At 33.9% G+C, this 24,137-nt stretch overlaps 1 protein-coding gene across 5 annotated transcripts in view; it reads left to right on the top strand.

The window, feature by feature from the left end:
• Positions 1–24,137, top strand: part of LOC125059354 (trehalase-like) — a 45,267-nt gene that overhangs the window by 691 nt on the left and 20,439 nt on the right. For all 5 annotated transcript variants that reach the window (XM_047663746.1, XM_047663745.1, XM_047663744.1 and 2 more), the window contains exons 2-6: positions 14,501–14,777; positions 20,830–20,967; positions 21,505–21,617; positions 22,692–22,847; positions 23,960–24,125. In XM_047663746.1, coding sequence (XP_047519702.1) covers positions 14,704–14,777; positions 20,830–20,967; positions 21,505–21,617; positions 22,692–22,847; positions 23,960–24,125 — 647 coding nt within the window. In that variant the 5' untranslated portion in view covers positions 14,501–14,703. The remainder of the gene's footprint in view (positions 1–14,500; positions 14,778–20,829; positions 20,968–21,504; positions 21,618–22,691; positions 22,848–23,959; positions 24,126–24,137) is intronic.

The following is a 24,137-nucleotide window of genomic DNA, read 5'->3' as shown; positions in this document are numbered from 1 at the left end:
TACTTTTTAAATAAGTGAAATTAATTTGACTTTTACATATCTGGTATTTAAGTTAAATATTCATTTTACGTGTATTTAATATTATTTTTATGTTAATCTTTAAATATTTTTATTGCTTATTCGTGATAAGAAAGTAATATAAAACTTCTACCAAAGTAATTGCCGTCTACATGTAATTAGTGTTGCCCAAAATCGGTCTTGGTCTTGCAGTCTTGGTCTTGTTCTTGCGTTTTTGCAAGACCAAGACCAATACCAAGACCGCCTTATTATAGCAAGACCAATACCAAGACTGAACCCTGCAAGACTTGAGCAAGACAATACTTAAGCCTGCAAGACTCTTGCGTCTTGCAGTTAAGACAAACTGAGATTTGGGCGTTATTAAGTAGGTATTTGGTTTCAATCCCGATTTTGAGAAACGTTCCCCAGTATCAAAACCGTAGGTATCACAAATCATAACACTAAACTAAGGGCTGCAGTTGTATTTGTAATTGGCAACGTGCCGCTCGTCTGAAAGCACCCTGAAACGTATTGTATTGATTAGGTAGGTAAGTACTTATTATATTTCAACAATTTATTAAGTAGGTAGCGTGTTAATACTCACAAATCTGTTCCCTAATAACTTTCTAGCAAAGTTCATACCTTGTAGGTATCTACCTATAATAATATGTTATGCTTGTTTATGTCTAATGTGCAGATCTAACGTTAGTACTCGTAGGTTGGTATGTGCTTAAAATTATATAAACATCATGTAGGTGTGAAACTTATGTTTCAAAGTTTATATTATTCTTCTATTTAGCAAAATTTAAAACTAACAGCGAGTCGAGTAGGTCTAGTAACTGTTTCTACGGCAGCCAATACTATGGTACAGACGCCAGCACATCAAGCTACTACAATCTATCAAATTTCTTCAACAGATTTTCAAGTTTATCGCTAAAGAATTAAGGTTCAAAGTTGATTGGGGAAATGTGACGTTCTGCGAATAAACTGTTGGTCGGTCGGTGTATTAAATACCTACTTATTTGATAATTTACCGACAAAGACGCCGCGGTTTGCAACAAGTGTAACACAGCATTTGACACTGAGCGCCGCATTCGCCGACAAAGATTACGGACAGAGGCACACAAATTTTTACCTATTTTGGTAGGGTTGGTATAGGAGTATAAAATTAAATGACCTTGAAGATGTCCTAGCAGTAGGTAGGTATAAATTGAATGCTTTGAGTTTTTTTTATTTAAATACATTCTCACACTGGCTTGAATTCGAACACTACAGCGTTAAAAGCTGTCGGGCGAGATGATAATTAATAACTAAGTAGGTATTGCATCTATTGAATTGCGAATATTTTGATTTCGAAATAATCATTGTTAATATCGGTAAATGATAGATAGTGAGTGATACCTAGGTACTAAAATGTGAGCAGCAAGATTGAAAAGTGTATATGCCATGTCAGTGCTTTCAATAAGTTCATTTTAAAAAAGCTCTCTAGTAAGATTTAGAGTTTACCATTCAATTACACACAACATATTATTGAAAAACAAAAATTATGAAAAAGATATTTAGACTGAGTACTTAGGGTCGATTCGACCAAACAAGAGTAAATCTTAATCTTAGAATAAATCGTCAGTTAATCGAGAGTAAATAAATTTTACGTTTTACCAACTACAAATTCTAAGAATAGTGGGCTTATTCGGGAATTGCAACTATACCGCCGTTTCGCACGGAATAACAGCTATTCCTAGAATAATTTAATGGCGTCAGTCAGTCCAATCAGCTGATTTCTGTCATTTCACAAATATGTATTCTGTGTTTTAATTTCAAGTCAACGCAACGCACTAAATTAATAGTCTGGCATTGTATAATGAAACGTTTAAACAATTTAGTATTTATTTATTTATTAATTATTTTTAGATTTTTTTATTTTCTATAATATTAGAATGAAATTCAACTAGGCTCAACAGAAGTTCCTTTTTAGACGAAAGCCTCAAACTAACAAGAAATAAAAACTTTTTGTCGTCGTTTGACACCTGTTAAAAGCTACTTTTTCACACTATAATACGGCAAAATCGAGTTGACATGATGTATGCTCTTACACTGTCCCGTTGTAGAACAACATTTATTTGCCGAGTTTTATTTTCGTTCACCATTTTCTTGCTATTCGCGTATTGTTATTCCTAGCGCAATTATACTATTGATTACGTGGACAAACGACTATGGATTTACTCGAGATTAAAATCATGGAATAGATTATTCTTGGTATAGTTACTCGTGTATAAATTGAAGTTAGGTCGAATCGACCCTTAGGAAATTAGTAGAAAAAATATTCTATCGTGGATACCTAGTTATTAAAAAGTGGATAAACGTTGTGTTTACTTAATTTTATTTTTCTGTGCTAATGCCAACATTGACAACCCCACCAAAATAGGTAAAAATTTAGTCCGCTTCTAGACTTTGTGTTGCCGCCGTCGCTTTCATGTCAAAGGTCGCCGCCACTGCCCATGTTCTACAGAAAAAAATAAGTTTCCGGGTGCTCAGAACGGACGCAAATAGATTATGTTGTCCTCGCAAGGAAGAATGTAGTCGTAAGGATAGGTAGATTTTATAAAAATTGTAGTAAGTAATAAAAATATACCTAGTTTATATTATTACTAGCTGGCCTGGCGAACATCGTACCGCCTAACAGTCGATTCTTTATTTGTTTAAAATACTTATTCTGCTATTCGGGACACCGGTCTAGCTAGTAAGATAAAAAAAGAAAATTGATAAGACAACAAATACATTATGTCAAAAAATTAAAAATTTACCTTCCCGGAACCCCTCCACTAACACTTGAACTTTATGCTATGGTATTAAAGTTCAAATTCACTTTTAAGTATTATTACGAATATTTTGTATGGGAATATAGAAAAGTGTTGTTTTTAGACTGATTCACTCAATTTTATTTTAATTTTTCTCCGTAAGAACCATCTTCGTACTTCAAGGTATATTATTAAAAAAAATCAGACAAATCGGTCAAACCGTTTTCATGTTATGTCGTGACAACGGAAAACGGGTTTCATTTTTATATATATAGATTACCTATTATACCTTTTTAAAGGACATTGCACTGCAAAATTGGAAGTGGGTGATTTTAACAAACTTGAAACGTGGAAAAGCTCCAAATATGAGCGACGTCATATTGAGAATTGCAGTGTCGGTTTATCAACTTCTATCGTACCTACTCTAGTAGCGACTATTGTCTTCAGCGATGATTTACTAAATAAATAAAAATAATCGTCGTGTAGGTACGACGATTATTTTTCTAAGGAATACAATTTTGTTGTAGTAGGTACCTACATCGTTTCTTACTTACACATACTTTAACGACAGTACCTACGTAGCAAAGCGCGCCAGTCACGAGTACGACAAGTTGCCTAAAAAATGTACCTACGCACACTGTAATGAAATCTGCTAATCTCAACACAATGCCTGTAGCCTGCCTGCTATTATTGGTTGATGAACATTGTACATTGGTGAATGCTCCAGGATAGCCCGCAAGCCCCCACAAATAGCAATAGGCTAATAGGTATTTGCAAGTCTTGCGAGACTTGCAAGACTCTTGCAGCAAGATCAAGACCAAGACCAAGACTGAGAGCGCAATACCAATACCAAGACCGAGACCAGGTGTATTGACGCAAGACAATACCAAGACTGGCCTAAGTCTCGTCTTGGTCTTGCATTTGGGCAACACTACATGTAATTATGAACTCTAAAGACTGAGTTTAGAAGGCAATAACTTTTTATAACATTTAACATATAAATTAATTAAACATATGTTAAAACACCTTAAAAAGCAAGCAAGCGTATACTACATATATAACATTCTCGTGTATCTAAGTTAATTACTAACACGAAACGGTTAGATCCATTTTCATGATTTTTTTGATTCGGTAGTTCTGAGAAAAGGTTTAATGATAAACGTGGCCCAATGCATGATTATTAAAACCAACGCTTGCCGGGTCTTTGTATAAATTGACTATTAAATGATACAATTTTAATCTTGTTTATACTATACTAGTTTTTATAAAGAATCCTTTGCTATGGAAAATTTTAAACACGGCGAAAGGGTAAAGATTCTTGCACTTGTTTAATTAAGTTTAAAAGTATGTACCTATATTTAAAAAAAAATAAGATAATATGGTTTACACTTTATGTGTATTAGGTACATAATGTATTTTGATTGAAATGTTTTTATGTGTACCATTAATCAATTGTGTTTCATTTTTGGCTATATTTTTAATTATTGTTATTTTAATATAATTAAAACAAATGAAATCATTTTCCTAACACATTCGATTTTTAAATTTACATACCAAGGTACAGCTGCACGGCAGTAGGCTTCCAGCTCTTAAATGAATGTCTATCTTTCATAGAAGTGTACAAAAGATAATATTTTAAGGGTAATAATTACGATACTTAGTGCTAAATCGAATTCCCGTACGTCCAAAATGTATGGCAGACGATATCGTGTTTTGTTTTACCAGGTGTGGCAGGTTTATTTATTATCAATAGATTTTTCCACACAGGACTTATTTAGGTTGAAAATAATTTTGTTAACTTACACAAATGGTTTTGTGGTTTATAATTATTGTAGTTTAATACATACAAATTAAGGTGTCCATAATTAAGGTGAAAATTTACATATTTTAATTAGGTATTCATTTTGTATGTTTCTTTATTTTGTAAGTTTAAAGTTTTGGTGTTAAATGGGGTCATAAAAACTACAATACTAGCAGAGAATTTTTTGAAATATTTTGTAAATAAATAAATATCGGTAATTATGTAACATTCCAATAGATAATTTTTTTTTTGTAATCGGTCCCATTCTTAAATTCGTTCCAACATAAACAATACAAATCTTCAGAGTATTAGTATAAGAATATAGATATGTATTATGTATACGAAATATAAATGAGTCAGTGGCGCTACAACCTTTTTAGGTCTGGGCCTCAGATTTCTGTATTTGTTTCATGATCATTTGTACGAGTAATAGGCAAGTAGGTGTCCTCCTGTGCCTGACACACGCCGTCGACTTTCTGGGTTTAAGGCAAGCTGGTTTCCTTCGACGTTTTCCCTAAAGCGTGAATGTCAAATGCACACATAGAAAGAAAGTCTATTGGTGCACAGCCGGGGTAGAACCTACGACCTCAGGAAAGAGACTCAACAGGCCAACACTGGTCTCTCCTTATATGTTATATAAAACGACTTGTAATTTGCGGTTTTTTCCAGTACGACTTATCTGATATGATCTAATAATATGATGGATATCATCCTTGTTGACTACTTAATCGCGTTAAAAATAGAATAATTTAAAATTCCATTGTTGATGAGTTATACCTGAGTTTCAGTAGCCAAGGTTATATTGTTGTCAGCAGGTATTTGTTTTTTTATGTAATAGCAGGCAAACGGGCAGGCTCATCTGATGATAAGTCAAGCCCATGGAAACTCGCATTGTCAGATGGCTCGCATGTATATAAAGTATCTGTGTCTTTCTGCCCTGTGAGGTACAGGAACTCCCACCTCATATTTTGTATATACGTTTTGATAGGTTCAAAGATATATAAGCAGGCAATCTAAGATATAAATGTTAGTTTATAGCTCAAACTATCTTGAGGATGTATTTCACATAATCATTCAAATTTATTTTTAATCAATATTTTTTTGCCATTAAATATACAAACTTTTTGGAAACCTTACAACCTAAAATCAACTTGGTCAGGTAATTGTATTAGTTGGCAAGATAAGAAAGGCTTATAACGAGGCGGCTTTTTAATAAGATTCATCCTCCACTCAGAAGTAACGTAACATTTTTAAGCAACAGCTGATTTCCTCGCTCAACGAATAAGTATCGTAATACAGCGAGGAAATGCTGCCAGCGTTAAAGGTACACTGCCACAGGGACTAAACTCTTTAATTATTATTATATTTGTGTCGGAAATAAATATCATTTTTATTTGAAAAAAAAAACAACATATAATATAGAGGTCAATTTCCTAATAAGCACAGTGTCCCCAGAAAACACTCTCTTCCAGGAAATATTGCTTAAGAAATAAATTTAGTTAAATTGGTAAAGCGTGGAACATTTTAATGTCTTTAAATTAAGTTACGTAATATAGAAATAATTACAGTGGATGTTTTAAGTAAAAGAAACGAATAAGACATGAATCTCTACATCAGACAGTAATTTGCTCTAATTTTCCTGTTAACGACGCCCACGCAGGCTCTTCATCAACTATTGTCTTAAAATAGACTATTGTTAAGTTTAATTTTACACCAATCTGTGTAATTGTTAGTCGCAATACTCAAACTCAACCTGAAAAATAGCTGTATTCATATAGGTAACCAAGTACACATATGAACGTCAAAAGAAAAGAACTACTAATTTCTTAAAGTATGAAATCATCTAGTAGCGCTGTCCTTTATAAGACTAACAGGCCTTAGATTTCTGAATCTCTTTCATTTTTGATGTTTTTAACAGTTTTTAGTTTTTGTTTTTGCATCTCACGCTTGTCAACAAAATTTTGTAAGTTTTTAGCTTTTGTTTTTGCGTCTCACGCTTGTCATCAAATTTTGGGTCTAAGTCATGCCACTTAGTCACGATGTTTTCAATCCGTATTATCATGTCTTAAAAATCCATTCCTATGACATTGACATATGTTGACACCTCAGATTTGAGAATCGCTTTAAACTAATTGATATTATATGAACTAAAAATGCGACCTAAATTCTATAAGTAAATTGACTGATGTGTTTTGCCTTTTGTTTCACCAAACTATTAGAAGTAGTTTAGCCTTGGTAGGCCTTAGGCTCAGATCATGATTCAAGGTAGGTGTCAAACTAAATTTAGTAGCAATCGGCAGACAAACATTAATTTATGTGCCAAGTGTCATTGCCAAAATTATTAACTTACTCGTGTATTTAATGTATTGTAACACCAACGCTGTTAAAATGAAATGAAATGTAGAAATGATAATTAAGTTGTTTATAGAACGTAATAATAATAATAAAGCCCGTTTATTTTTACAAATGAATATACAGTTAAGATTTGTTTTTTTTCTTGTTACTCGATATCTGGACTTCTTTCAAAAGCATTGATCGGAACCCCTTCACTAGTAAAGGCTTTTTCCAAATATCTACATGGCTTTCTCTCTCCATCCGCTCTTGCTTCTATATCTATCCACCTTTTTTTAGAGCGCGCTCTTTACCTTCTTCGCCTTGGTCATATATATATATAGTTTTGTTTAAAGTCCACCTTTTATCTGTGGTTCTTGATATTTGTTTACACAACGTGGCGAAGTAAAAATGATAGAATTTTGAGAATGATATTAAAATTCTTAAAAAAATGTGCCAGGCAATGTTGGAAATGTTTTCAGTTTCCAATTAATGTTGACAAATAAGGTGAATTTCCTTAAACCAATTGCTTAGTATTATCTGTGAAAACATGAAAGCTATTTTCACAAAAATCCAGATACCGATAGTCTGTTTTACCAATCTATTAATATTAATAAACGCTCGTTTTCTAATTTGTATGCAGTGTTGTTCGTATTATCTAGTACTTCTATGGTTTAATCTTCATTTATTATCTTTTAATGCATCGTCAGCTTCCAGTTAAATGCGCAATGCTACATATTTATCTGAGTATTTGACACATTCTACATTAAGAGGCTCGCCTGATGGGAAATGACGAACGAGTCCGAGTATAAAAATAATCGACTAATGTAATTGCTTTTGGCATTATTATCATTGACGTCAGTGGGGGTGTGACATTGAGCATGTGAATATTGTCGTAATCAAAGGAATTTTGTGGGTGGGTCCTCACGTGACACTTTATTATTGCCTAGACAGTAATGCTCATTGATGGATCATTGTGCTTCAGATGTTGTTTGAAATTGGGTGTTATGCGATAGTGTGTCCTTTGTTTAAATTCGAATGTTTTATCTATTGGGCCTGAATCATTTTCAAGTGGCTCTTTATACTGTTTCTCGGTAAGGGTGAAGTGTCATTTTGGTATAAATTATCAGCCACTTGGAAGATTATTATCAGTGAAGGTATGTTACGCTTTTCGTTTGACGTCAAAGTTCTATGAATAAAATTTAATTATGCAATTTATTTTGTGACTATTTTGTTATACTTCGGCGGCTTGTGCTTCTACGCTTTGTCAGTTTTTACATAACAAATTCCATAACATTGCCCTCACGAATAGTGCGCAAAACGCTGCGCAGACGCAACACGGAACTCTAAACTGTGCTCTTCCGCCGCTCGATTTACGAACCAATTGAGCTGAGTACCAATTGGAAGATTACAGGTTACCTTAGGCCAACCTTGCTTCTTCTAGCAGTTTCTAAAGAAGATACAAGGTTTTAATAAGATGTTTTTTTTTTTTGATTAAAATTTTGATCATTGTAAAAAATTTACCAATAAGATTTGTGTACATGCTAACAAGATTTTTAAACAAATATCTATTTTACATAATGTTCTACCTATTTTATATATTATCTTAGTTTTTCTTATATCCTTTTATATCTTTTAGTAATATAATCTTACGTTTATAATCCGTTAATATTGTTCCGGCAAATTTTGGTCAAAATTGAACATACATAATAACTTTGTAGGTTAGGTTTTTTAAGAACGAAACTTAGTATATTATTTACATGAACGCCTCTTTCGAACAATTTTCTTTATGAGATACCAATCCCAAGTCCTTAGTCAACATATTGCATTTTTTTAATTGTACAAAATCTAAATGCTATTAATATTAACCAAAAATAGTAGAAAGTTTAAATAGACTAGTAATTTTCTGACAGTATTAGTTGTATATTTCAAACTCGAACTCAAAATAACTGATTCTAAATTTAAATATACTACATTTAGTCCGCAAGTCAAGGGCGAAGAGCGGGCGAGAAGAACTGGCAAGAAAGTCTCCGCCACTCTTTCGCCAAGTTTTGAGTCATACAAATTGTTTGTAAGGCAGAGCATGCACAAACATTTGAACGGGAGCAAATCAATCCCAAGGTTAAGGATCATTTAAATCATCGTGAAATGAATAAAAAGCCTTATTGAATAATTAAGGTTTAACGAGAGTTTTGAATTTGTTCTTATTGTCTAATTTCGCTTGGGAGTTTGCTGTAAAATCGAATACAATATCCTTGGAGTGGTTTATCCTCTGGAGCGTCGACGCCATCTTGCGCCAGTAGCGTTTTGACGGGATCTTGAATTTTTTTAATACCAATAATTTAATAAAAAATAAAAATAACGATTTGTTTAGGGGTTTTAGTCACAAATAAATAGTCTGAAATGGTTTTAAAATCTTGTCAAATATTCCATATCCCAAAATAATCTTACCGTCTTAAAAGGGTGGCAACGTACTTGCGGTTCACAGTGAGACTGCCGTTGCCTCCTGTTATGTATAAAATGAATGTTTCAAGTATAAATATAACAAGGTAGTTTTTTACGTTTAATGTATAATAATGCAAATCATTCTTTACAATAGCAATAAATTTCCCACGCTACACATACCTTGGCGATTGCTTATTTAAAATTAGATTTTTATGTATGAAAATAAAAATTCAAATGTCATTAAAGTGTGTATTGAGGAAATCTGGCGTTAAAGTCTTGGCTATGGTGTCCACCAACCATTTTCCTTATATATCTTCTATTACATAAGTTATAAGGAAACAGGCATTTGGCATGTCTTAGAGTAAGAACCAATTCTACTTAGGGTCCTTCAAGAAAAGAGCGTACCAATTCTTAAAAGGCAACGCACTCACGAGTCCACTGGCCTTGAAAGTGTCCATGGGCGGCGGTATCACTTAACATCAGGTGAGCCTCCTGCCCGTTTGTTCCCTGTTCTATAAAATAAAGATACAGACTTAACGCGGTACCCCTATAGCGCGTTTTTGTATATCGCGATTTCCATCTAACGAGGTACATATATCCCATCTATAACGCGGAGATTTTTCAAGTTATATTTCTGTAGTGTATATGTATAAAGATTTGTCAAGCCCTTAACTAGTTTTGCACCTCAATTGTGTTGTTATAAGATTAAACTAAATAACTTTATTAAATTTGTGTTCCTAGTTTTTGAATTATACAAATTTATGAGAATACTCCTATAACGCGATTTCCTTTAACGCAGTCCGGGTTTACCGCGTTATAGGGGTGATTACTGAACTTCACCCCAGAACAGAACAGTTTAGTTTTCTTTAGTATCTTATTAGATAGGTTACTAGTAGAAATATCTTTGTAAATTAACTATAGCTGATTAAACCCAGTGACACAAAATCAGGTATTGCATATTAATATCTACTTAGTAACGAAGTATTGCATTACGCAAGTAAGCAATAAAAAAATTGTCAACACTGGTACTAATATTGCAAAGGTTGGACAAATAATATGAATTATATTACACTTACATTCATTTAGAGTTTAGACGTAGAACCAGCTACTCACTGAAGTGTTTTCGAACCAATTCGACATATGGTCCTTCAAAAAAAGAGCTTACCAATTATTAAAAGGCAACGCACTCACCTCCTGTCCGTTTGTTCTATAAAAAAAACCGTGAAAATATAAATGCAAATTTCATAACTCGAAATTTCTAGTGTTTCACACACATTGCTTCACAATTAACGCCCTTTCTTTAAATAATATAAATCGCATAATTAAAATGAACAATACGATAATATCTTTACCTCATAACCGGATGTGACGTAATTCGTTTGTTTGTCGAGTATTCCTGGACTAGATGTGATTAGCTAAATTTCAGTCTTCGTTGAATTGATCGACTTCGACTATATGTTAATTAGTACTACGCTTATTTTATAAAATAATTGTGCTTTGTGTTTCTTATAAAATCACTATCAGCATAAGAATTGCCTTGCTCAGCAAGGGGAGACAATACTTCACTCCGGCCCATCGCTAGCAACCATATAAACCGCAAATTCGCCTCCACATGGAGAACCGTTCACTCCTCTGGGCGAGAGCTCCCCAGTACCAGCTCCTTCAACTTGACCGTATCCAACGAAGAGCGGTTCGAATAGCCGATAACCACTTGCAGCAAGTATTTCCGAACCAATTTGACTTCCTTCAAGAAAAGAGCGTACCAATTATTAAAAGGCTGGCACTCACGAGCCCACTATTGAAAAGTGTCCACGTCTGTATTAATTAACATCAGGTCAGCCTCCTTCCCAGCCTTTGCCGACTGTTTTATTTAAAAAAAAAAGTAGACCCAATTAAGTTCAGTGGTTGTATGGATATATTCAAATAAAACACTGTTTGAAGCTGGGTAACAACTGACTTTATTGGTTTAAAATATGAGCTAACTAACATAAAATTAGGAGTAGTGGGGTTGCAACTCTAACAAAACCTAACTTGGCTTATCTAAGGGTTCATAAATCTAAATGATACTTCAATACACGTATAGTCGACTTTTTTGGACTTTATCGGAAACGAGAATGTTATACAATTTATGGGTGTGAAAAACCAAAAAGGCCTCATATTGGCTTCAAGTTTGCGCTGATTGCTTGCAAACAAACAAACAAAAAGTCATTTAATCATTTAGGTACAATTTGTACACTTATGCAAGTCAACCCACGCCATCTCCCCATCTTATAGCGGCATTAGTGCCCACACACATTGTCATCGTCTATGAATTCCCGAACAGTGTAATATCCTCCCTTTATTAGGGTTTTCTTGTTGCAAAGCTTAAACTCATGTATCGGAAGTTTGGTTACACGGTCCCGAATCTTGTTAAATATCTGTATACATTTTGTTTTGCTTCTAATTATTAACTAAAATATACATATGTAACAAAACTAATGTTAGGTTACATAGCTACCCCTCACAATTTTTTTTAGAAAGCAAAAGCCGTGATAAACAAATCGATTGAACTTTTTTTTTTAAAGTTTTTAAATAATTACATATGAAGAAAGAAATAAACATTCATCGTTAATAAATGTTGAAGTAATATGCTTAAAAGAGGTCAGACACGAAAGGCCACGAGTGTAAGCCCGCATGTCGAAAGAATTCTAAGTTACGGGTAGCATTTTTCAAATGCTTAAAAATCATAAAACTATTATTTTGATAACTAAGTCAATCTATCGTTCTACTTACAAGCCTAGCCTAGAGGGCCAAAGTGACAGGTAGAAGACCTGGCCGCATGCGCACTTCTTGGTTGAAGAATCTTTGGCAATGAAAGGGTTCAAAGAAAAGACATGAAAGTGATCAGGTCACTCAGAAAGAAATCTTATAATGAGCGTCTGAAAGCACTTGACCTTACTGATTTAGGAAGTAGGAGATTAAGAGGAAATCTTATTGAAATCTATAAAATCCTCACTGGCCACTATAATGTTCCAGGAATTGGGAAGCTCTTTATTTTAAGTGAAATACACATTTGAGGGGTAGTTCTTTAAAACTTAAGACCACTCACCATAACACAAATTCCCTAAAGAACTTTCTCCCAAACCGAGTAGTGGCCACTGGAATAGGCTTCTGGAAAGTGTAATCAGTGCACTATCTCTGAACTCCTTTAAAAATAGATTGGCGCGCATCAGTTTATTAATCTGCTAGTGTGTTTATATACATAATAATAATAATAATCGTTTGTCAAAGCACCATGGGTATGTTCCGATATACACTGCGACCACTGTACAGAGTACCGTCAATTTAGTATACTGTGAAACCGTTTCTCTATAGCCAGCTATACTGGTTACAATTTAAAACGGAACGCAGTCCAGTATACTAGTCACTAGTCAGCTTCGTTTTTCGACACAGTTTTCAAATGAGTGCATCAAAGTTTTTCAATTCAACAAGAAAAACTATTATTGGAGTATTATCGCATTAAAAAAATCTATATTAATATTAACTGTCAATTGAATTAATACTACAAAGAAAGTAAGTTAGAATTTTAAATGTTTGTTATTAAACTGTAAGTTATATCAGCCGTTAGGCATTCAAGTGGTTTTGATTGATCACGTGATCAAAGCACTGCGAGTACCTTACCTCGAAAACGCCAGTGCTCGCAGTAGAAGTATAGCGGGGATTTGTGACGTCATATATTTCCTAGGACGCTGCGGCTGTATACTGCAGTCCATAGCGGAACAAATTTTTGAACAGTGGGAGCACTATACAGTACTCGCAGTGTATATCGGAACATACCCCATGTCATTGTTTAGTAGTGCGGTATCCAAAATCAAAGTAGCCATGAGGATCGCCAAGCTTTTAAAAGAGGTGGCACTACAAGCAGTAGCCTATTTAATCATTATTTAACTATCATTGCAACCTACCACAGTGATTACGCTCTCGACTTGTCATGAAGTTGTTTGTATCTGATTAGTTTCCTTAATGTGAATTACTGTTCGGGTACTGTGAAACTTCCAATAGCTATTTTGTATGCAATCTCCATGTAATTCTCTCAATATCCGTCCTGATCGCGCTATCTTGGGAACGCGGTACAAAGACTAATCAATAAAAAGGATGGCAATTGCTAGCTATTATACTCTATAGATCGATAATTGAAAGCTTTTAGAGTCTTATTCGGGCTAATGTTGGGACAGTGCAGACAGAAATGATGGGATTTGGAGGAGGCCAAAGAAGGGCAGATATCTAGGAATTAATGAGATGATAGAAATTGTATGTTGTAATTATGTATATTTAAATGTAAAGTATCTGAAATAAAAGCCATTTATTTGATTTATCTATTAACATTTCGTTGCATACAAAAATATAATACAGTTTACATGTTTCTATGAAAAGGAAGGTAACTGGCGGCCTTATCGCTTTCGAGCGATCTATTCCAGGCAAGCAGGCAGTGCAAAAATACATAAGACATAATATAGACAAAACGAATGGAACAAAACAAACCAATTAATGTATATAAACAGTGAAAGAAAAAATGCATATGAATAAACATAATTTTTTAATAATTTATTTTATTATTAGTCGGGCTAAACCTTTTGGTTCTTTCTATCATTTTCATGAAAAGAATTCAAAGTCGTTTATTCGAGTTTTAATTTAGTCGAGTTTATTCTACCCGTGAACTTCTTAGGCGCTTATTATTTTTGTATGTTCTTCGATCATATGCAGCAGCCTGGACCAATTTTCTAAATTCTTAGATTATTGCTGAAATTAATTTATGTTACTTAACATCTCAATAATTAAAAAAAATTGTGTTGTTAATTTACACAGCTACTATATTGTAAGAACTAGTTGATCTACTTCTTAGGGTAGGAAATTGAACACTCCAATAATGACTTGATTCACTATAATTCACTTCACCGACTTTACATATAACTTCAACTTCAAACATGTACCACATAATAATTGTTTTCTAGTTACCCACAACACAGGGCCTCCCTAGTGTGGGCTAGCGATATATGAATTCTGTCACAAACCCTTTTGTCATAGAGTTTTTATTATTTATTTATTATTTTATTATTAACAGTAGCATAACCATATTTTATTGTTTCAGACCTAGGGCACACGCCGTGCCCTCTACAAACATACATCATACAGCCGTCAAAGATGACCATACAACCAATTAGAAGAAAACCGTTTAAAGTGTTAAACACGTACCTAAACACATAGGACAAATTGTTAACTAACTAAAAGTATTTAGTGTTCCTTTTTGAGTGATATTAGTGTATAAGTGCCATTGATTAGTTAAATATAACAATGTTGTTAAGTGTATTGCTATTTGTGGCTGTTGTGGGAGCTGATAGGAGTAATCTACCTCCAACTTGTGATAGGTGAGTTTTATTAATACCTTATATTATTAATTACCTTATACCAATTTAAAAATATACTTTATGATATTTAAAATGGCCTAATACCATTCTAAATTTGAAATTATATTACTCGTTTTACGTATTTTATTGACACAAGACGTTTTATAGGAAAAGTTGATTTTGACGAATTTGATACTGAGTGTTATTTCATATAATATATATGTAAATAAAATAAACCTTAATGTATAACATTGGACGTAATAATATTATGTGTTTTTAATTAATTATATTGTGTTAAGTAAATACTCAATATTTGTGTTAATATTAATCAATAAATATTTAAAATAAATACAAAAGCAAAGAAAAAATTTGTAAATTTTTAAGTATTTGCATCAAGATTTCAACAGAAATTGCTTTCTGCCGAAATTACGAAAGAAAAAAAAACTGCGTGAAATTTAAATAAATATAATTCGCGATATATAATACCAATATCATCGTAACGGTTAAAATTCAATAATTCAATAGTAATTCAAGCAATAGTCATCATTGTTAAAATATATTAGGAAAATAATTATTGAAACTTATGTAAACAGGAAAATATACGAAAATGGCTTCATTATTATTTGGAAGCCATATATTGGTTGTAATAGCTTATGTAAACGTTAACTTGGAATTAACGACTCTCATAGTAATTTTTTAAGACTAATTGTATTCTTTTCTTCTCTTAACTTCGCTTCTATTTGGTATGTGCGAAGCAGACATAAATAAGAAATGTCTACTTATTAATACATTGTTTACTTGATCTTTGACATGTATAATGTTAATTACTGTCTACAGTAATTAAGTGGTTCAATTATTATCTCGTTTATAAGTAAATTATCTGCTTAGTCTATTTTTAACCGATCACATACGTAGAATTGAAATCATTACGACTTAGCGTAATGATTTGATTAGCGCAATAAGTGCGTATCGATTCCTAAAGGCCGGCAATGCACTCGCGAGCCCACTGGCAGTTTGAGAGCATCCGTTATCTACTAATCTCCGAGCCAGATGAAAATGTATATACTATATATATGCAAAAACCTGTTCAAACTTATTTATATTATTAGAACCATTGAACATTAATTAGAGGGTAGAACTGTAATTTTTTTACCTTAAAGCAATAATCTAATAAATATAGCATATAATTTAATTTAATTTTTTTTTTAATTTGTTTTCAGTCAGGTCTTAACTATAAGAGGTATATGATTGGGTTCTAGATAACAGATTTTATTTATTTTTTTCCTTATTTCCTATTTTTACAGTAATACCTACTAATACAATATAAAACTTATTAATATAAAAATTAAACTAAAAACATAATATAAACAACACAATGAAACCAAAAACCTAAACCTTTTTATCACTAATTATTAATAATGCAATTCTTGTGAATTCAGCCAGTGTGCAAATAAATATATCCGTCTCAAAAACAATAATATTTGGGGTGTACATGCTTGAATGGTGCTTCCCTGAGCAAATTTGTACGCACCCGAGGCACTGCAAGCAATTGCGACTTGCGCTTACCACGCCGAGTGTGCTATATCTCCAAAATTTCCGCATTATACATCTACCTTTAAGGACCTTAAAAATATAAAGTTGCACAGCTTTATAGTGCTAGCATGTCTAACTTTTATAATGCGACCAACTAGGCTCTTATATAGAAATTGTATTCATTTTTACAACAAACTCCCAAGCGAAATTAGAGAATTATCACTAAATTAATTCAAAGCTCTCGTAAAACGTAACTCAATAAAGCTTTTTATAAATTTGAGGATTATTCAAAGGATCCTAATCCTTGGGAATAATTTTTTCCAGTTCAAACAATTTGTATGACTCAAAACTTGGCGATTAAAAATAATGGCGGAAAGTTTCTTGCCAGTTCTTATTGCCCGCCCTTGACTTGCGAACTGATAGTAAATTTAAATTTAGAATCAATTTAACATCTTTTCTGTTGACGTTCATAAGATTACCTATATGTATAATTTATTTTGAGTTTGAGTTATTATATAAAAACAAGCTATTTATCTTTCTGATTAAAACTAAAACTTATATAAGTTCACCGGCTTTTCAAGGCTTTCGGATCACATTCGGGCGGGTCGCTAATGAAAAATTTTGTAAATAAAAAAGTGTTCACGGCATTCGTGTTGTTTTAAATTTGGTAAATGGTTGTTGACCTTGGACTTACTCGTATTTCTGCCTTACAGCTCAGTAGATGCGTTTTAATTAGGCGGTTTAATTGTTGATATCGCAATTTCAATATAAATTACATCAGTGCCTTAACATTATAGCCGTTCTTGATCTTTACGATGTTTTTTACGAACGAAAAATCCGATGCAAATGTGATTCGTGGTTAAGAGTCGTAGTTAGACTTAGCTATGTCAAATCCTAATAGGTTTTTGATATCCGGGAGTCATACTTAGCAATACAGTAATCAGTCCTGTCAATTTACGCCGTGATGAATAGAATTACTTAAGTTACGGTGCAATAAAATTAATATATTTTTATGAATAAATGAGAGAGTGTTAGTATATGAATAGATTTTCTATAACTTAAAGTACAACGGTTTTTGAAAGGCAACAAACTTGCGAGCTCTCTTGCAATTTGTCTATGGGCGGCGGTAAAACATACATAACTCAAGACCAAGGTTTGAATCTATTATGATAAATGATGTGGAATATTTTCTTATAAAATCTTAACAGTACTAATTGAAATTAATTTGCATAACGCAAATTCTTTTCGAGAGAAGGTCGTTTATTACACGATTCACTTCCCGATACTAGCAACACTCTTATATAAAGTCGAAGACAGGTTTTTTTAATGTAATAGAAGGAAAACGGGCAGGAGGCTCACCTGATGTTAAGTGATACCGACGGCCATGGACAATCACATTTCCAGAAGGCTCTCTTTCTTTTCTCTCTTTTCTTGAAGGACTCTAAGTCGAATTGGTTCGGAAATACTTCAGTGGGCAGCTGGTTCCCGCATAGTGGTGGTGCAAAATTGCCTTAAAAAACGCTCAATTGTGGAACGACTGACGTCGAGGTGATACGAATGGTAGTTTTCTGCCTTGACGTCCGATAATTTTTTTTTTTTTCTTCTGCGTTTATTTGCAATCAGCCCCAAGGCTATGAGCAAATTTTTTCTGTGGTGATGTCATGTCGAGTGACTTCCCATTGGAAGCATCTACTCATCTTCTGTCTAGAGCTACTGCCGGTCTTCTAGCTCTAGAACATGGTGACGTTTTAGTCGACTCACATACTGTCTAATGATGATGACGTCCGATAATGAAACTCAGCTGTGGGTATTAGTCCGAACAACTCCTCTGAACATTCTCAATAGTAAAGTGTATAAGTGTTATAACTTTACATGTCCTTAAACCAAACAGCCTCCAAACGAGTACATACCTAAGGCCAAAGCAGCAAAGACTATAAAAATTATATGAAAAGTGGATAGGATCGCGCTGTAAAAATACAAATCCCGCAGTCTGACAATTTTGTATGCATAATGTTACAGCCCTGCGATTCTGTAACTCACTTTACGAACTCACACAGCGGTTTTCGCATCGGCGGTCGCTCTCAAATGAAAAGGTGGGAGCTTGTAGTTTATTGTTTATCAGAATGCCAAATCATAAAATGACTGCTTCACGACTGATTTGAGAGCGACCGCCGATGCGAAAACCGCTGTGTGAGTTCGTGAAGTGAGTTACAGAATCGCAGGGCTGTGCTCCGGTGATTGTTATTGTTCAACTCGATAATATTAATAATAAAACAATTTTTTACCGGATTGAAGTTATGTATTTACAATTATTTTTCTGGGATCCAATAATATCCAAATTAAAATCTCAAGATAAACAATCCGCGAAAATAGAGGACACCGTGAGCCATTTCCGCCAAAACCCTCCATCTTTTAGTCGATACCAACTCCGGGGAAATAAATACAGATAATACAACTTTTTCTACAGCTGTGATAATTTTTGACATTCAACACCTTTTGTCTTCAGTCACCGTGACCACACACGCTGTAAAGCACGCGAAACGTCGGTTAAATTTATAATTATGAAAAATAATTGTAAATATAACTTCAATCCGGTAAAAAATTGTTTTATTATTAAATGTGTGAAAGTTATGTCGATAATATTATTCACAAAGGATACACACGTACCTGTATACGAAAATAGCTATGTTTTTTTTTCAATTCTTATAAAGCCTCCTTAAACGGTCTCCATCGCACTCTATCTCGTGTATTTTTCCTTCCAATCTTCCCCTCTTTCTTTTCCCTGGTGGGCCTTTCCATCTTGTTACCCCGTTGCTCCATCTTCCATTGTTCATGCGAGCGGTGTGGCCCTTTAGTTTTTGCAATGGCAAGACTTACTCGACTTAAAGCCCTATGTCCCCCAAGTGGGGCAGAGGGTAGCCGGATCGGTCCTGGATGGCTCTCTTAATTTCACTCCATTCCACCTTCCTTTCGCCTTCCATTCTCCTTCCATTCTCCTCTGCCGCCGCTTCGTCGCCAGGTCCTTTGGGCGGCTTTCTTTCGCCTTAAGGATTCCAGCCGAAGTGTTGCTTGGCAACGTGACATTGCAATGGTATAGTGTACCAATAATTTTTGTTTTATTTAGTTCTGTTGTATTATCCTTTACTAACATACCGATAATGCTTACCTATAAATTATTGTGCAACTAAAATATTTGCTATCAACCAAGATCATGATCTTATGTGTGAACTAAAACCGGTAGTAACGGGAAAATACTATCACTAGAATGTACTGATAGCTGGTATCGAGAAAACAATGACTTATGCCTCATGTACATATTAATGCTTGCTGACCCGGCAAGGAAACATTTTGTTAGATGAATAAAAATAACTATCTACAATAATAAAAATAGGGGTTGATTTTGGAGGGGTGAAAATTAGGGGTTGTACCTATTTTTGTATGCTGTATCATAAAAAAAAACAATTTTTTTTTTCTAAAAAATATACAAAAATTTGTTTGGAGTGGACACCCCTTATCACTTAGGGGTTTGAAAGATAGATAGTAGCCGATTCTCAGACTTACTGAATATTCATAACAAATTTCGTAAGAATCGGTCGAGCAGTTTCGGAGGAGTATGGGAACGAACATAGTGACACGAGAATTGTATATACCTACTAGCGGACCCGACAGACGTTGTCCTGTGAATATTGATTTCAAATTGGTATAATGAATTAAAAAATATTTCAGAAACAAAGTGTTTATAATTCTAATGCTTTATGTTATACAACATTCTTTGTTTGTTTTTCTGGCTCGCATATTATTATATTATCAATCAATATAATAACTCCGATCGAAGCATTTATTTTGAACGATATAAATTTTTCTTACAATCTGTCAATGTTGTGTTATGTCAAACGCCATAAGGTTACACCAAAAAGTTCGAATTGTATGGTGGTTAAGTATTCTTGAATTTTCTAATTTTCCGCGCAATTTTTTTCTTTTTTTCTTTTATAAGAACCTTCTCCTGACAATTACAAACACAACAAAAAAAAAATCAGACAAATCGGTCGAGCCGTTTTCATGTGATGTCGTGACAACGGAAAACGGGTTTCATTTTTATATATATAGATTAGATTTAAGTGAAACTTTATCAAACATTTGCTTTATTACCGAAATTGCAATGACATAAGATTAATTACCAAGGCGATAGTGTCGATGTGTCTTGTCTATAGTAATAATAGACAAATAGGTGATCACGTGAAAATTTATTGCTCAGTCGTATTTGAACACACGACTTCTCAGCACAACGCTTGTCAAAGCTTAAAGCTTAAAAATTAAGATAATAAATAAAAACCTTCGAATGAAGCAGTCTTCCCTTATGGCTGGAAGTCTTCCACGGTCAGCTTTACAAGTCATTTTCTTTATTACTGCCGGTAGGGGTCTGGGAAGAACCTTCCCACTAAAATGGGTATCCTTGGGCTGTGATGACTGCCTTTTTTAGGCGCTGTAATCTAAGCTGTCATAATATCCAATACATAGAATTTTTTTATATTCATTTCAGTAACATCTATTGCCATGGGCCATTACTGGAAACTGTACAAATGGCAGGCCTGTACAATGACTCCAAAACCTTCGTGGATATGAAGATAAAGTCGTCTCCAAAGATCACCATGGACCGCTTTCATGAAATGATGAACAGGTAACTTACAGTTTGACAGTAGGTAAGGGAGCGTTCAAGTATTACGTCACCCAATTTTTTGAGAATATTGATTCCCCCCCATGTAACCCGCCGTAACGTTTTTCTGTGCCCAAGTACAGTACTGTACCCAAGTATAGTAAAACGTTTCATGACCACCTAGTGACTCTTTATACCTAAAAGTTACCATTATGTGGTGTAAAGTACTGGAAAGTCGACAATAATATTAACAAATTCCATCCGCGCCCCGCATCGTAACGTTTTACCCCCCCCCCCCCCCAAATTCGTTACGTAATACTTGAACGCTCCCTAAATGTATTTACGAAGTTTTATTTCAATCAGCAGATTTTAGACTTGTTTTTATAACAAACATACAATGAGATATTGAATGAATATGTTAATGCTAAACTCAATACTCGCTCTAATAAAAAACTATTTAAAATACTTTACACGAAAGCTTTGTTATTGCTATACAAAATATCTGTTCTTTTAATATTTTACAAGTGTGCGTACATTTATTGTATAATACATAATTTCCAGGACAGGTTCCCGACCGACAAAGGCTGATATTTCTGAGTTTGTTAGAGCTAATTTTGACCCTGAGGGTTCGGAGTTCGAAGAATGGACACCGACAGACTGGAAAAATAATCCTGGTAAGTTTAACAATTAGATTTTTTTTTAAATTAGAAATTTTGTATTTAAAACGTGTGTATAGAATAACGTCTGTCGGGTCCGCTAATTCGAAAGTAACGGGATTTGTTTACTACATATATATGTATATAATTATCATTAGGTAAACAATATTTCATCATCACGATTTAACTTTGTATTTCTTTATTTATTTTGCATTTAAAACCTGTTTTAACTGACTTCATGGCTATTAGTTTGACCTGTATGTATATTTAGACTTTATAAGCACGTGCGCTAAATCACGTTTGTCTATAAATTTCTCGTAAAATCTCCATGAACCTCGTATATAGTTTAAACCTCTGAACACTCCATGGTAAATGAAAAATAAAACTAACGAATCGTTTATGATAAATAAAACTAAAGTAGTCGTTCCACAACGGAGCGTTTTTTAAGCCAGTTTTTGCCGAGCAGCACTATGTGGAACCAGCTGCCCACTGAAGGATTTCCATACCTATTTGGGTCGAAAAGAAAAGAGCGTACCAATTCTTAACGGCTGACAACAACAAAAAACCGACACCCTGAAGTTAGCTATAGTCAACATTTTCGTTTTTTTTTTATAGTACTAACTACTACTATTGATGCTGTATTTGTACGATATTCAGACAATGTTTTTACAAGAATATTTGTATCATACCTTAGCTATCATAAGGCTCTTGTAACTCACATGTCTACTGAACTCCAACCAATGGACGCGAATTAAATAGTAATTATATAAATATGTCGAGTTGCATGCTGAAATAAAAATGTAGAAATATTTTTTTTGTGATATTTATATAAACTTTATTTAACTAGATAATGCGTTATAATAAAACTTTCAATGTATTAAATACCTTTTTCCTATTGCTAGTGTAATTTTTTCTACAAACGTAGAATAAAATTTTTGAAAATATTTTTATCTTGTTACGCCAAAGAAGTATAACTTCTAACGCGTGTACATAAGTACACACACGTTTTTATTCTAAATTACTTCTTTTAAGTTTCCAAACACACTGAAACAGTTTTGAATATGTATTGTTAATTGATATTTATATTTCCAGCGTTCCTAGAAAAAATTAAGGATCCCCTCCTTCACCAATGGGCTTCTGATCTGAATAAGTTATGGTTAGAGCTGGGCAGAAAGATGAAGGATGAGGTCAAGCATAATCAGGATCTCTACTCTATCATTTATGTTGATAACCCGTTTATTGTCCCTGGTAAGTACTTTATAAAATGTCACATACATGGCCACTCTGTAAGACCCATCAAAACGTAACCAAATGTCGATGTACTTAATATGCGTAGCAAACTAAACCCCAATATTGAATATCCATATTCTGTAAATTTGATTGACAAATATATGTACTCACTTTCAGTGCAAGTGTTGGTCGATTACGCGCCGTTGGTAATCTACAAAAAAGGCGAACGACTGGTCGTTTTTTATGAAAAAAAAGGCAATGGCACTGGACAGAAAACTAAAAAAAAATATGTTAAAAATCAACCACTAAAAGCAACCACCCGCTTTTGGGTCTGGGCTGATTAGGTTTAAAGACATTTATTCTCATAACAGACAATATTCACATGAGAACTTATACACTAAAGATACAATTTATCACGTCGTGGTTCATTGAAGAGCTTTAAGGATGTATTACGAAGAAGAACTTGGGTGGACTTTCATTTACGTAGATAACTGGGATCACTCAAGGGATGGTCTTTAAGTCTTAATTTAAATATTGCCAGGCTGTCTGCACTTTTTATATTTTGTGGAAGTCAGATTTCTGATTTTCTGTATCTATTTCGTGATTAGTTTTATTAATCTAAATATTATAAATCATATAGGTAACACATTGTACACTTATGACTTGTCAGTACAGAAATACATGTTAATGCATCTAATTTTACATTTAGTGCCAGTTCTCAAATCAAGGGCGTAGAACGGAAGAGAAGAACTGGCAATAAACTCTCCGCCACTCGTTTTAATCGCCATTTTTTTTTACACAACGTTTATAAGGACCTGCAACCATTACACCATGTTCCGCATGGCATCTTAAGTTTTATAATAGAATACTGTGATACACCCCATCAACTCTGGGCCTGAAGCATACCGACTTCCTCACCACTTTCCTTCACCAAATGAGAGTGTTAATTGCACACTTAGAAACTCCATAACCTGCAATCGCAGTTATTTCCTAAGGAAAGTCGTTAAAACCACTCGGCCTACACTGCTCACACTCGTAGCAATAACTTCTCGTATTTTGGATACAGAAACAGCCGTACATAATCCTCGCATCAATCTGAAGAAATTAAAATCCAAATGTTTGTGTTTCAGGTGGACGATTCCGTGAGTTCTACTACTGGGATTCCTATTGGATCATCAAGGGTCTACTTCTTTCCGAGATGCATTCAACTGCTCGTGGGATGGTCACCAATTTCTTGGATGTAGTGGACCGGATTGGCTTCATACCCAATGGCGGGAGAATTTATTATAAGATGAGGTAAAATATTTT

Source organism: Pieris napi, chromosome 19, assembly GCF_905475465.1.
Source record: "Pieris napi chromosome 19, ilPieNapi1.2, whole genome shotgun sequence".
NCBI classification, from domain to species: Eukaryota; Metazoa; Arthropoda; class Insecta; order Lepidoptera; family Pieridae; genus Pieris; species Pieris napi.
Note: the sequence above shows the minus strand (reverse complement) of the source record. Positions and strands in the feature narration are given on the sequence as shown.